The sequence below is a fragment of the Onychostoma macrolepis genome, chromosome 15, assembly GCF_012432095.1.
Source record: "Onychostoma macrolepis isolate SWU-2019 chromosome 15, ASM1243209v1, whole genome shotgun sequence".
Taxonomy (NCBI): Eukaryota; Metazoa; Chordata; class Actinopteri; order Cypriniformes; family Cyprinidae; genus Onychostoma; species Onychostoma macrolepis.
In genome coordinates this window covers 183,370-197,216 of record NC_081169.1, presented here as the reverse complement: position 1 = coordinate 197,216, position 13,847 = coordinate 183,370, and the positions used below count along the sequence as shown (strand labels likewise).

At 38.2% G+C, this 13,847-nt stretch overlaps 1 protein-coding gene across 1 annotated transcript; it reads right to left on the bottom strand.

Annotated features, from left to right (window-relative positions):
* Positions 1 to 10,316: 10,316 nt before the first annotated feature.
* Positions 10,317 to 13,550, bottom strand: sptssb (serine palmitoyltransferase, small subunit B). The gene is made up of 2 exons (XM_058745104.1): positions 13,353 to 13,550; positions 10,317 to 11,555 (listed from the first exon to the last, which is right to left on the bottom strand). The coding sequence occupies exon 2, from the start codon at positions 11,524 to 11,526 to the stop codon at positions 11,284 to 11,286; it is 243 nt and encodes an 80-aa protein (XP_058601087.1). The 5' UTR covers positions 11,527 to 11,555; positions 13,353 to 13,550; the 3' UTR covers positions 10,317 to 11,283.
* Positions 13,551 to 13,847: the final 297 nt, after the last annotated feature.

Sequence of the window (13,847 nt, the reverse complement as noted above, 5' to 3'; positions counted from 1 at the left end):
CATAATTGAAATTGAATGGTAATTTTTAAAGTTATTTTTTCAAGCGATTTTTAAAACTTTTGCTGAATGGCTGAAGTACCTTTTCATATCAGTCAAAAATGCGTTGAGAGAAAAAAATCAAAACTATAAAGGGCTAACTTGTATTTATACTATATAGTGTTAATTATATATATATATATATATTTTTTTTTTTTTCTGTTTTTCTCCGTTTATAGAAGCGATGCAGGTGAGTGATGTGACGATGTGTGAAAACTCGTTCTGTTGTGGCGCTAAGCACTTTTCCATGGCAGAGACCATTTGTATAAATATGAACGTTGGCATGGATTTTAGTGTGTTAAAACAAAACATTCCCTTTTTAGGGGGTTGTCCTGCTGATGTCTCTCCTTCGTCACTTTTTTTTTTACACCAAAGCCAGTGAAACTGAGTCACAATCACTTATGTTTCCTCACTGGAGAGCGTTTTAAACATCTTTACAAAACTAACCATTTTTGAGACTATAGTACACCCTAAATAAATATAATTTACACTATAGCTCAACTACTCCTCACTCATACTCTCCAGCATCCCTGCAGGCTAATGACTGTTTCCCCATGATGATCCTCTTATTTAAGAACTAAAATGTATAGATTTTACAAGTTCTGGTATATTGATCAAATATGAGTCTAGATGTAAAAACTTATGTGACAAACTGTCAAACCTGGCAACATTACAATCAGAAAGATTGAAACCCAAATCTAAGAAGCCAGCTGATCACCTATATTATAAATTCTGTAAGGTCTGCACTGAGAAGTTAGCAAGGAGTATAGAAATGTATAAGTAGAGGCCTCATTCATTAAGGTGTATGTGTAGGACATTCACTTTCCCCAAGTGTTTCATTTAATTGTTTTACTTCAAAATACATATTTTTAAACAAATACATTTCATTAACAATTAGACACAAATAGACCTTTGTTTTTGGTAATTCAGGGAACAACATGTCTATGTAATGCGATCTATGTGACGCACTGATTTATTTTCCCTCTGTTCGGCTCTGATAATGTTGACATGCAGATAGCTGGCAGGCAAACTACAGTGACTCCGCTGCATTGACGCATGTTCTCATGTCATATATGGATTTTTATTAACCAGGTTTTAGTTCCCGGCGGGTAACACCACTCCCCACATATTCAAATTCCTTCGCTCCAGGACCTAATGAATTGCAGTGATTTATCTTTGGCAATAAACACCTTTCTTTGATGGCTTTCACAGGGTTATTTATTACATTGAGGACATGTAATTGATGACTGTTACACCTGTTCACCAGTCTACTTCAGTATGAAGGTTTGTTTAAATTCTTCAGTTATTGTTAATTTTTAGCAACTGAAGCACCTCAGATGAATGTCAGTTTTATGGATAATGAGGTTCAGTTAAATACAGATAAATCTACCTGATGGCCTTAAAGCACCTTTTTGTTATTCTGGTCCGCTCCATACCCTTCAATGTTTTACTCATTAAACACATTCCTTCAAAAGCTTGCCTTGAGTAAACACTGAAAGAGGAACACAGAGTGGGCGGCAATGCTATGTGTTTATTCCCTGCAGTCGGTGAGATGAATATGAGTTCAGGGCATGTCTGAATTCAGCTCATTGTAATTTCATTTACAACAGGAAAGAACTGGATATTACAGCATATATGTTTGGGTGTGTTTAACCCAGTAGAGTTTATGTTTGTTCACAGTCATTCACTGCAGCTGCTAATAATTTTTCAGGTGAAAGTGCCATAGCCTGCACTTTGTGAATGCATTTTGTTCCAGGTCAACTGAACATTACCATACATTACCATTCTAAAATAATTATTTTGGAAATAATTAATCATAACCAGAAATAGTGTATGAAGATTCATGTTTCAGTGTTGAAATATTGTTAACTCTCACCTCGCACTCATAGTTGCAGCACACCCCAAAATCAGATTAGATCAGAAAAGTATGCAAATGCATATGGTTGGAACTCTCCGCTGCTCCCACCGTCACGGTCTGTTTATGTTTTGGGAACTTTTAAAGCTGGGCATACACTGTGCAATTTCCATCCATTTTTGAGTTGTACAACTCTTTCTTGAGTCAGGCCGAATTTGACCTTTATTGTGCGTCATTTTTTGTGCAGCGTATAGGGGGTAACAATAGGCGATTAATCTCTCCCAACTGACAGTCAGATGAATTTCTGTCATGTCATAAAATTGGTCACCCTTTTTGAGGGCTACGAACCGATTGCCCTAAACTTGATGTATTTCCCCTCACTATTTGCATGAAAACAGAACTTGGTAACGCTGTGTGTGGAATGGACATAAGCTATAGAGGCTATCCATTTCTGGGTTCAGGGTGTCCCATGTGTTTGTTTTACATGTGAACAGTCAAATAGCGCAGCATGATTGTATAGTGTAAGCACGTAAATTGTGAGCTTTGGCTTTACATTGTATGCAGTTCATTTGTAAATGAATGAATTTGCTCTTGGAAACATTCAGTTTGCAGCATAATTTTTTAGTAGTTCCTGTATCTGAGCATCGTGTGGCTTGGTTGTTGCTCTGATCATATGAACTGACACAGCTGGGCTCCAAATCAAAGTGTAGATACTTCTCAAAAGTGATCCAGAGAAACGGTGAGCGTTTTAAGTGTCATAGCAAAGGGTCTGATTACTTACAGCGGGTAAAATAAGTATTGAACACATCACCATTTTTCTCAGTAAATATATTTCTAAAGGTGCTGTTGACATGAAATTTTCGCCAGATGTCGTTAACAACCCAAGTAATCCATGCATACAAAGAAAGCAAAACAAATAAGTTCAGAAATGAAGTTATGTGTAATAAAATGGAATGACACAGGGAAAAAGTATTGAACACTTGAAGAAAGGGAGGTGCAAAAAGGCATAGAAAGCCAAGACACCTGCTGAAATCTATCAGTAATTAGAAAGCAATCCTGCCCCTCGTCAGTGGAAATTAATATTAGCTGGATCAGTCCCAACTGATGGCCTATAAAAAGGTGTCTTATGACCAACGTGTCACACAAGAAACATTTCATGATGGGTAAAAAGCATAGAGTTTTCTCAAGACCTTTGCAATATTATTGTTGCAAAACATACTGATGGCATTGGTTATAGAAGGATTTCTATACTTCTGAATGTTTCAGTGAGTGCTGTTGGGGCCATAATCCAGAAGTGAAGAACATCATTTCACCATAAACCGGTCACGACCAGGTGCTCCTCGCAAGATTTCTGACAGAGGAGTGAAAATAATTATCAGAAGAGTTGTCTAAGAGCCAAGAAGCCAAGGATCACTTGTGGAGAGCTTCAGAAAGATCTGGAATTAGCATGTAGAATTGTTTCAAAGAAAACAATAAGTAATGGACTCTACCGCCGTGGTCTGTATGCACGCTCACCAAACAAGGCTCTATTGCTAAAGAAAACGCATGTTGAAGCTTGTTTAAAGTTTGCTGCACAACATTTAGACAAGCCTGTGAAATACTGGGAGAATATAGTCTGGTCAGATGAGACAAAATATTGTACTCTTTGGATGCCATAATACTCACCATGTTTGGAGGTCAAATAGCACTGCACATCACCCCAAAACATCATGGTGTACCACTGGCAAAATACATATAGTTGAAGGAAATGGAATGGAAAAAATGTACCGAGACATTCTTGATAAAAATCTGCTGCCATCTACCAGGATGAAGAAGATGAAATGAGGGTGGACATTTCAGTGAGACAATGATCCCAAACACACAGCCAAGGGAACTCTGGATTCGTTTCAGAGAAAGAAAGTAAAGCTGCTAGAATGGCCAGCCAATCACCCGACTTGAATCCAATAGAAAATTCATGGAAAGAACTAAACTTCAGAGTTCATAGAAGAGGCTCACAGAACCTTCAAGATTTGAAGACTGTTTGTGTGGAAGAATGGGACAAAATCACACCTGAGCAATGCATACGACTAGTTTCTCCTACAGGAGGCGTCTCGAAGCTGTCATTACCAACAAAGGCTTTTGTACAAAGTATTAAATCCATTTCAGTAATCGTGTTCAATACTTTTTCCCTGGGTCATTCTATTTTATTACACATAACTTAATTTCTGAACTTATTTGTATTGTTTTCTTTGTATGTATGGATTACTTGGGTTGTTACCGACATCTGGTGAAAATGTCATGTCAACAGCACCTTTAGAAATATATTTAACGAACAAACACTATTATAACGGATAACGATATAATTGGATAACGTATGTTAATGTTTCCCTGCTGTGGATGTGGTAGCACCCACAGACTCCATCTGATTCATCGGCGACTATATTAATTGATTGAAAAATTGCTTAGTGAGATGTCAGACAGGATAGATCCAGTCAGTGTAGTTCTCCAGTAAACAACTCATGCAATGTTGCAGTTGCTGGTCTTCTGTTGCAGACTCGAGTCTTTAGTTAGGAGTTTACTATAATGGCACTGGTCCCCCTCGGTTCAAACTACTTTCCAGGGAAGATGGTGCAAACTGCATCATCCGCATATAGGAAACTCTGGTACTTATCTAGGGTGACCATACGTGCCATTTTTTCCAGACATGTCCTGGCCAGGATTTCTATATTGCTTTGATTCAAAGTAGCTCAAGAGCGTTTTGAAAACATAAGGAACCGATGTCATACACCATGCAAACAAAGTCAAATCCTAGATATTTTAGGCAATGTAGAAATCCTGGCCAGGATGTGTCCGGGAAAAATGGCACGTATGGTCACCCTAATTTATCACTGCCATGATTAAAGTGGCGTGTAGTTCTCAGGTTACACCAGGGACCAGTTTTTTACTGGCGATAAAGTTATGCTGTCTGCACGTGCTATCAAAGTGATCTGAGAGAATACTGAGAGATAATTTGTTGTTTCCAAGAGTTTCCAAGTTGGGCGGGACATAAACTTTAAACATGGTGGAGGGTACAACAATTGTTGCTGTCAATGCTATTCTTTATTGTATGTATTATAAACTGGAATTTCTGTCAAATGCATGCTGAATTCTGAGTCGTTACCAAGCTATCTAGTGCAGTGAATGTTTATATGGTTGTCAAATAATGGGATGCTACATTTCATTCTTTCCGAAAACAAAGCACTTGAATGCGACAAGCTCATAATCACGACTTCATAAATGGGAAATAGGAAATTTTTAATAGCAGTGAAGGCAGCATAAATACAGTGGTCCTGTATATCTTCCTTATTTAACGCACCTGATTCAGATCATCAGCTCATTAGGAAAGACTCCATGTGTGGCTGAATCTGAAAGCTTAGGCAGCTGATTTGATGCCTCGCTGCCTGATCAGGTAATTACTTTGCAGGCAGCCTTTGTGCATGAAGATACCTCCTGGAGCTGTTTCTGGACTGACTTCTCAGGCAGCATAACAGTTTAATGACCTACAACAAAATGTAGAGATCTTTGGTGATAACTAATTAAATGTTTACCCAGATAGTAACATATTGTCGGCCCAGATCCGGCCCACATCTGGCACATGTGGAATGATGATCTGGCCACATGTATCGTGGAATGATGGCACTTGGGCGGACCGCTCCTGTTTGCCAGATCTGGGCCACAAGCAGGCCATAGCAATGCCACATGTCAGCCAAGAGCAAAGAAATAAACCACACTTATCTGAGCCACAAAATCTTCATAAATTATTTATAGAGTCCTCTCAGCTTGTCTAAGCTTGTTAACAAGCAAAATCACTGAAGGAAAGAAATGAACAGAAAAAAGAGACAAATAGAAACAAGAACTACAACTGACTGCAGCCACAGCCTTGGATGAATTCAGCTGAAGATAAAAGACATTAAATCTCTGAAGATCTCAGCAGAGGAGGATTAAACAACTCCACAAACAGCATCACCAGCTTCACTTATTACTAACCAGACTGACTTTATTTCTGTTAGAGGTCTACAGAAGTTCTTATTGAGAATTAACAGGGGTTTAAATCTAATGTTTGTTTCATTTGAAGTCACCATAATGGTGATTGGTGTTTCCATTAATTGGGCTCTTAACTTTTATTACAATTAGCTTGTCTTTGCTGGCTGTTGTTATGGTATGTTTATCAAACACATTTGCAGTAACAAATAAAGGCAAAATGAGATCAGGTGATGATAGTCAGCTATTGATGGTTCATCATCATAATGAAATAGCCTGATTCATTAATGTTGTTTGACTCTACCGATTGTGCTTTACCAATAATACATTTGCTGCATAAACCTGCAGCCTAAGATCAATAGCATTGAAGAACCAATTAACGACTTTGTTTTTTTTAAAGCACAAAACGTTAAACTCTTATAACACACAAACACATCATAAATCAACACATGAACCTCAACAGTGGTGACAATAGAAAGTGTAATGTTGCAATGCATGCTGGGTACCATAGTACAAAACTCCCAGCATGCATCACAGCATGAATAAATTATGCAGCTGAATTGTCCTGTTATTTTCTTTAATTCTAACTTTGGTTCATGTATTTATTTTGTATTTCTTGCTGTTTTTTGTTGTGTCTTTTAGTAGCTTTTTGTGATGTCCAGAATTGATCCGATTAGCTGAATATTTTGTCACCATTGTTGCGATTCATATGCTGATTGCTCATATCTGTGTCAGTGTTGTTACAATTTTTTATGGTTTTTTTGGTATATTTTCAAACTGACGTTGTAACTCAAGTTGCAGTAATACAGGGTTTGTAATGTGAAAGCATTAAATTACACAGCTTTGAGGTTCAAATGGCAATATATGATAATTGTGAAACCATCAATAGTAAACTATGATGTTCTGCAAATGTACACACTGTCACAGCAGCCAAAGAAAACAAATGATCAACAATAAGAGTTAAGAGCCCAATTAATGGAAACACCAATCACCATTATGGTGACTTCAAATGAAACAAACATTAGATTTAAACCCTGTTAATTCTCAATAAGAACTTATGTGGACCTCTAACAGAAATAAAGTCAGTCTGGTTAGTAATAAGTGAAGCTGGTGATGCTGTTTGTGGAGTTGTTTAATCCTCCTCTGCTGAGATCTTCAGAGATTTAATGTCTTTTATCTTCAGCTGAATTCATCTAAGGCTGTGGCTGCAGTCAGTTGTAGTTCTCGAGTTTCTGTTTGTCTCTTTTTTTCTGTTCTCTTCTTTCCTTCAGTGATTTTGCTTGTTAACAAGCTTAGACAAGCTGAGATGACTCTATAAATAATTTATGAAGATTTTGTGGCTCAGATAAGTGTGGTTTATTTCTTTGCTCTTGGCTGACATGTGGCATTGCTATGGCCTGCTTTTGACCCAGATCTGGCAAACAGGAGCGGTCCGCCCAAGTGCCATCATTCCACGCTACATGTGGCCAGATCATCATTCCACATGTGTCAGATGTGGGCTGGATCTGGGCCGATAATATGTTGCTATCTGGGTAATTACTACAACACCAATTTCTTGCTAGAAATGACATCAAAAGTGGAAAAAGTTGGTCAAAAACATATATTTACACACAAACTGCCCATCAACCTCAACATGATGGAACAAATGAGTTGTGACTGTAATCATAACATTGTTTTGGTATTAATCATGTTTTTGTTGTGAAATGACGATGGGTGATATGTGACACCAGGGGCCTCATTTATAAAGCGTGCGTACGCACAGATTTGATCTTTGTTCGAAAACACTATTCTCAACTATTGATTCTGTGTTAAATCCCCCAGTGCTTACATTTCCAGAGCTTTCTCCTTTATTATGTGAAAATTTCCTCAGGTATTTTGTAGATAAAGTAAGTAGCGTTAAGGCTCAGTTAGCTACTATGGTAAGCCCCGCCGTAGATCCTGTTTTATCCAGTATTCAGTGGAGTGAATTTGAATTAGTCTCTGTACAGACATGCAGAGAAATTACTTTAAAGTGAAAATCCACTTTTTCCATCTCACAATGTAGTTCCATCACGGTTTGTTAAATAAACATTTGAGACTATTGGTTCAGATTTAGTGACTATCATAAACAGTTGTCTTCTAACAGGGGTTGTACCTGATAGTTTTAAATTAGCGTCTGTATTACCTATTCGTAAGAAACCTTCACTTGACTCTGCGGTCTACTCAAATTTTAGACCAATTTCCAATCTCCCGTTTCTATCAAAGATTTTAGAAAAAACTGTATTTTTGCAATTACAAAACCATTTGAGTATTAGTGGTATCTCTGATGTTTTCCAGTCTGGTTTTAAAAGTTTGCACAGTACAGAGTCTGCCCTTTTGAAGGTTTTTAATGATATTTTACTTACAACTGACGCAGGCAATATTATGGCATTAGTGCTTTTAGACCTTAGTTCAGCATTTGATTTTGTTGACCACGGTATCTTGCTGTCTAGGTTGGAACATTGTATAGGTATTAGAGGCACTGTACTTAACTGGTTTCGATCTTTTCTGTCCAAAAGAAAATTTTCAGTCAACATTGGCAAGCACTCTTCTTCTGTAGCTCATTCTATATGTGGTGTACCCCAGGGATCAATCCTGGCACCGATATTGTTTTCACTGTACATGTTACCCATGGGATCTATATTTAGGAGATATGGTGTATCGTATCATTGTTACGCTGATGATACCCAGCTCTATATACCACTAAAGCGTGATGATAATAATTCTGCTGTAAATCATTTAACTGCTTGTCTCTTAGAACTGAAAACGTGGCTTACAAATAACTTTCTACATCTAAATAATGATAAAACACAAGTTGTTTTGTTTGCATCAAATGGCAAAACTGACCTGAGCAAAATCGATTTGGGCTCTCTTACCCCATATCAAGTCCATGACGCAAAAAATCTGGGATTTATACTTGACTGCGAACTAAGGCTAGATAAACAAATTAATGCTACTGTGAGCTCCGGCTTTTACCATCTTCGTAGATTAGCGAAGGTTAAACCCTTCCTGAGCAGGAAGAGTTTTGAGACTGTAACACATGCTTTCATCTCTTCGCGACTCGACTATTGTAACTCGCTTTATTATGGTTTGCCAGTCTCATCTATACATCGACTTCAGGTGGTTCAAAATGCAGCTGCCCGTTTGCTCACGGGCAGTCGCAAATGGATACACCTATCTTACGTTCGTTGCACTGGTTACCACTGCAGTTTCGTATTGAGTTTAAAATTCTGCTTTTTGTGTACAAAGCTGTGAATCGTTTTGCTCCTCAATATCTCTCAGGGTTGCTTATTGTTTATAATCCTGTTAAGTCACTGAGATCTCAGACTACACATATGTTGTGGGTTCCCAGAACAAGACTTAAATGTAGGGGAGATAGAGCCTTCTCTGTTGCTGGTCCCAAATTATGGAACGCTCTGCCTCTATCTATCAAAACTGCTTCGACAGTGTCTGAATTTAAATCTTTGTTAAAAACTCATCTTTTCTCCCGTGCTTTTAACTGTTAGCTGATCTGGTTGTTTTAAGGTTATATGTTTTTTGTTGTATTTATGTACTTAGCCTATGCAATACGAAATGCAGCGCTTAGATTTGTCAATTTTTTAGATGTTTATGTTTAGGTTTATGTTTTATGTACAGCACTTTGGTCAACTAAAGTTGTATTAAATGTGCTTTAAGATGTTCAATGTTCAATGTTCAATTTATTTATAGAGTGTGCGTATGCTTAAATGCAAGTTCAAGATAATTTGCAATTCATAGATTTCTATGAATCGCACATACGCATTTCTGAGAAACGATCGTAAGATCAAATTTAGGACGGTTTCTGCGCAACATTTTATAAATGAGGCCCCAGATCTGTTAGAAAAAGACTATTCGATTGCAACAAACTGGGCAAAAAGCAGATGCAGGTGTAGAAGTAGTGAAGTGAATAAGATAAAAAAGGGTTTAAAAGAGGAAGGTAAACTAGTCATAAATGTCATATATTTACTGCTGCCTGTCCTAAAAAGTTACATTGAACTTTCTATTAATTCAAACTCACAAGGGTGTTGGAGGATATATGATACTCGCTGATTCACACAGGCAAGATCTCGCTGCAGAAAGAAAAGCATGTCTTGTGAGAAAGAATGCTTTGGAAAGAATTCAGATCTTCAGAATTCAAAAGTCTTTAGAAAGCCAGGTGGGAAAACCGGATTGTTGGAGCGGCATTAGATAAGCCTTCTAGGCACCAATAACTTTGGACATGGAAAACCAGTCTGGCTGCTTTCCTGATTTACGATTCAAATTCATATATATATAAACAAATGCCCTCTTGTAGATTAAAGTCTTACAAGTTTTCAAAATATCCTTTTAGGCCACAGAAGTTTTACATTCTAAAAGTTATAGAAAGTACAGAAAATGTAGGCATTTTGTGAAATTTATTTATGAAAAATACACTATTATACACATATGAAAAGTGTGACTCTACATTACTTGCCATTGTGTTGTTATTCCAGGAGACGAGTTTTGACATCACATCGCACGGACAGTTAAAAGTACAGAAACATAATTTAAAGCATGTGGCCATACCAGACAACCAGACACAAATTAAGAAAAAAATAATTTTGGTAACTCCATTAATAATTCCATAAGCCCAAAGGAAATCCAAAATGTGTGGAATTGATTTAAACCTGTGATCAGCTGAGCTGTGAGAACTACGTTCTTTTAGAGGCTGCAACATTAACAACAATAGATATTTAATAAATACATGTTCAAGTACTTATAAATTTGTGAATGACGCTTGTTCCAGATATGCAGGGCACAGATTCCATGCGAACATTTGTGTGCATGCAATTCCATATCAGCAGCAGTGACTAAAGAAATGATGGAAGACAATCCCACCACCACCAGAATCAACCGTTTAAAATGGTCCGTTGACAGCCTACTGATTTGCGATCAAGTGCAGCAATCTGTATTCAAAAATAAACATGTAGGGCAGTCACATTGCATAGGTGATTACAAAAATCCCAGAATATAAAAATTCAGTATGCAATAATAAAAAACGACTTTTAATTTGCGCTGGGGCAAATAATATCTCAGTCTGATCATGGACTCCGAATCATGATTTCAGTGATGACGAGGACGTTAATTGCAAAGTAGTGTCCACATGTGATAAGTGATATCGTGCAAAACCTCCCGTGGGAATCCATCCAAATCTTTGCATACAAAATCCCACGACGGGGCAGGAATCCAGGCAATCATGGAAGACTTGAAGGGCTTGGACATGGCTTTTGACAACACCTCATTTCGCCTGGCTTTGTTTGTTCCTGAGTAGAAAATAAACAAGAGTTTTCACGCCAATAATCACACAGCAGATCAATAAATCCGTCTTTCCTTCGTCATTAGTTCATGAGGGCCACTGTGCTCTCCGGTTGCCCTCGGACCAGCTCAGAGAAGAACTCCAGCGCCAGCCGCACGTGAATAGGCACAAACACATAGGAGGTGTAAATGACCATGGCCACCATAGTAAAGAGGACCGTGTTGAAGATGGACTGTTCCCACGGCTCCAGCACATAGATGCCCGTGATGAGCAGGTACTGATAGTACAGCCAGCCCACATACTCTCTCATATTCTTCATATCCATGCGGAGCACTGACACAGCCGCACTACGAGCTGCTGGAGGAATACAACAGGGTGAGGCGCTTCCTTACATACTGACAGAGCACAATGGACACAACCACAACAGATGAAACGATGGTGTGTAATAATGGTGCTTAGGAGTGGTATATGACTTTAAAGGACCTATCAAACAACGTCACATGAATTTATGACGTGAATGAATAACGCTGTGGCATTCAGAAGGCTTGTGTATTCCATTATTTATTTTTAGGGCCGTCGTCTGTTACTACTGATAACAATTTCATCATGTGAAACAAAATAAACATTAATGATACACACTGATGTTCTAAAAACATGAAAGCATGTCCTGTAGCTATGTTTCCATCACCGCATTTTGAAGTATCGTGTCAGAACGAGTGCCAAATTTTGAATAAAAATCCTTTAATTCTCAAAAAAGTTTTCACGCTCGCTTGAGGTGGTTTTATGCCTGATTTCTGTATAATTGCCTCCCAGAACTGTTCCACGACTGCGTTCCCAAACAGCAGCATCCGCCTCCCAAAGCAATGACTGCATTTATTTTGTTTCGTTTGCTTGCTCTGAGGTGCAAGTAATTTATAATATATGAAAATTATTATATTCAGTGACTTCTCCTACCAGATTATCAGGAAGTGGCAATTTTGTTCTCTTTGACTCGTTGGATGGAAACGGTGCATATTTGCAAATGTTTTATGCGATATTCCAATTCTTTCGCAACTTTGGGTGCAAACCCAACTAGCGAGAAAGAAATCTAAGTCTTTTAGTGAGTGTTGTGGTAATATTACATTACGGGTAGTTTATTTTTCCCCAGCAGTAATCACATCAGGGACCGTCTGACCTTTGCAAGGCAGTCTGTGCATGAAGAGAGTGCTGGGATGAAACGACCCTTGTTTAAACGTGCTAATTGCTGATGTGAAGCTCAAGGGCAGTTAAAGGTGAACGTGTGTAAAGCCCTGCAGGAGCCATCTATTCTACATCTTAGCTGCAGCACATGCACGCAGGTGCAAAACCCTGCAAGAACACGTCTGCTGCTCGCTCGCCGAGAACTCACGTCAACGAGGAAAACATTTACACTCCTGCTCATAATCTGCAAACTAATACAACAACTGAGCTGCATATTTGGACTTAAAATGGCATTATTATGGTAAATTATTAATCACATAACAAGGCTATATAGTTTGGCTATACTGTCTCGCCGCATAAAGTGAAGATAGGTATAATTATTTTATTTATTTTAAACTCAGTTTCAGTCATATTAAATCCTATTTCTGATTTAAATAAAACTGGTTACTGAGATATTACCACATCAGGTTGCCCAGTAAATCATTTTACAGGGCTGTATTAAGTATCCCTACAGCTATAGATGTAATAAGTCTCTGTGGTGTGAAGTTAAGATGACTCCAAGAAAGCATAAACAAAACTGATTATAGCCTACATAACAACAGACATCAGGCAGCAATGTCAAGTGTCAAATTATAATTCCATATCCAGGCAACAGTAGAAACATTAAACATATTTAACCTGGATCCTTTTGTTGCACTGCTTGTTAATAGGACAGACTTTTTTGATGCACTATATAAAAACATCCTCAAGTAGAGGATACCGATGTGCACATGCATGATAACAGTTCAAATGTGCATGAGAGATAATGTTTCCTTGTACTCTGTTATGACTACACTTAGCGGTTAGTAATACTAAGTTGCATAGTTGTAGTGTTGTTATGGCCATTACAGTTATTGTTGATATTCATCGTCAAAAGCAGCATGCACCAGAGAAACATTGTGGTAATGTGATGGGAGTCGTGTGGTCACTCACCTCCGTCACGCTGCAGTGAAGAGTGGATGTGATGTGAGAGTGTGCTGAATGTGGATCGCTGCAAAGCTGCTCTACCAGTTAAACGCGCGCGCACCACTCCCACTTCTCCGGTTCACTCTCACCTGTGTGTGTGTGTGTAAAGGACTAGAATGGCAAAAGGAAAGATCAAACGTATTTTAAAGCTCCTTGTGTTTTTTTTTCTCCCTACATGCACTCATCTCTCTCTCTCTCTCTCTGCGGTGATGATGCTGCAGCCGCAGTACGGTACTCTGTGACGTCACCTGCGGCATGGATGGTTTACAGCAGTCGGCTCACTCCTGTATTTTACTAAATTCACGAAAACACAAATTGCATACCAAAATGTAAACTTTTGAGCCAAAAAAAAAAAAAAAAACACATTTTGTGCATGGAGTAATTCTTTAAAATGAGATTTTAAATATCTTTAAAACAGTGCAGCATAACTAGAAAAATGTCTTGGCTTATTCCTTACAACAA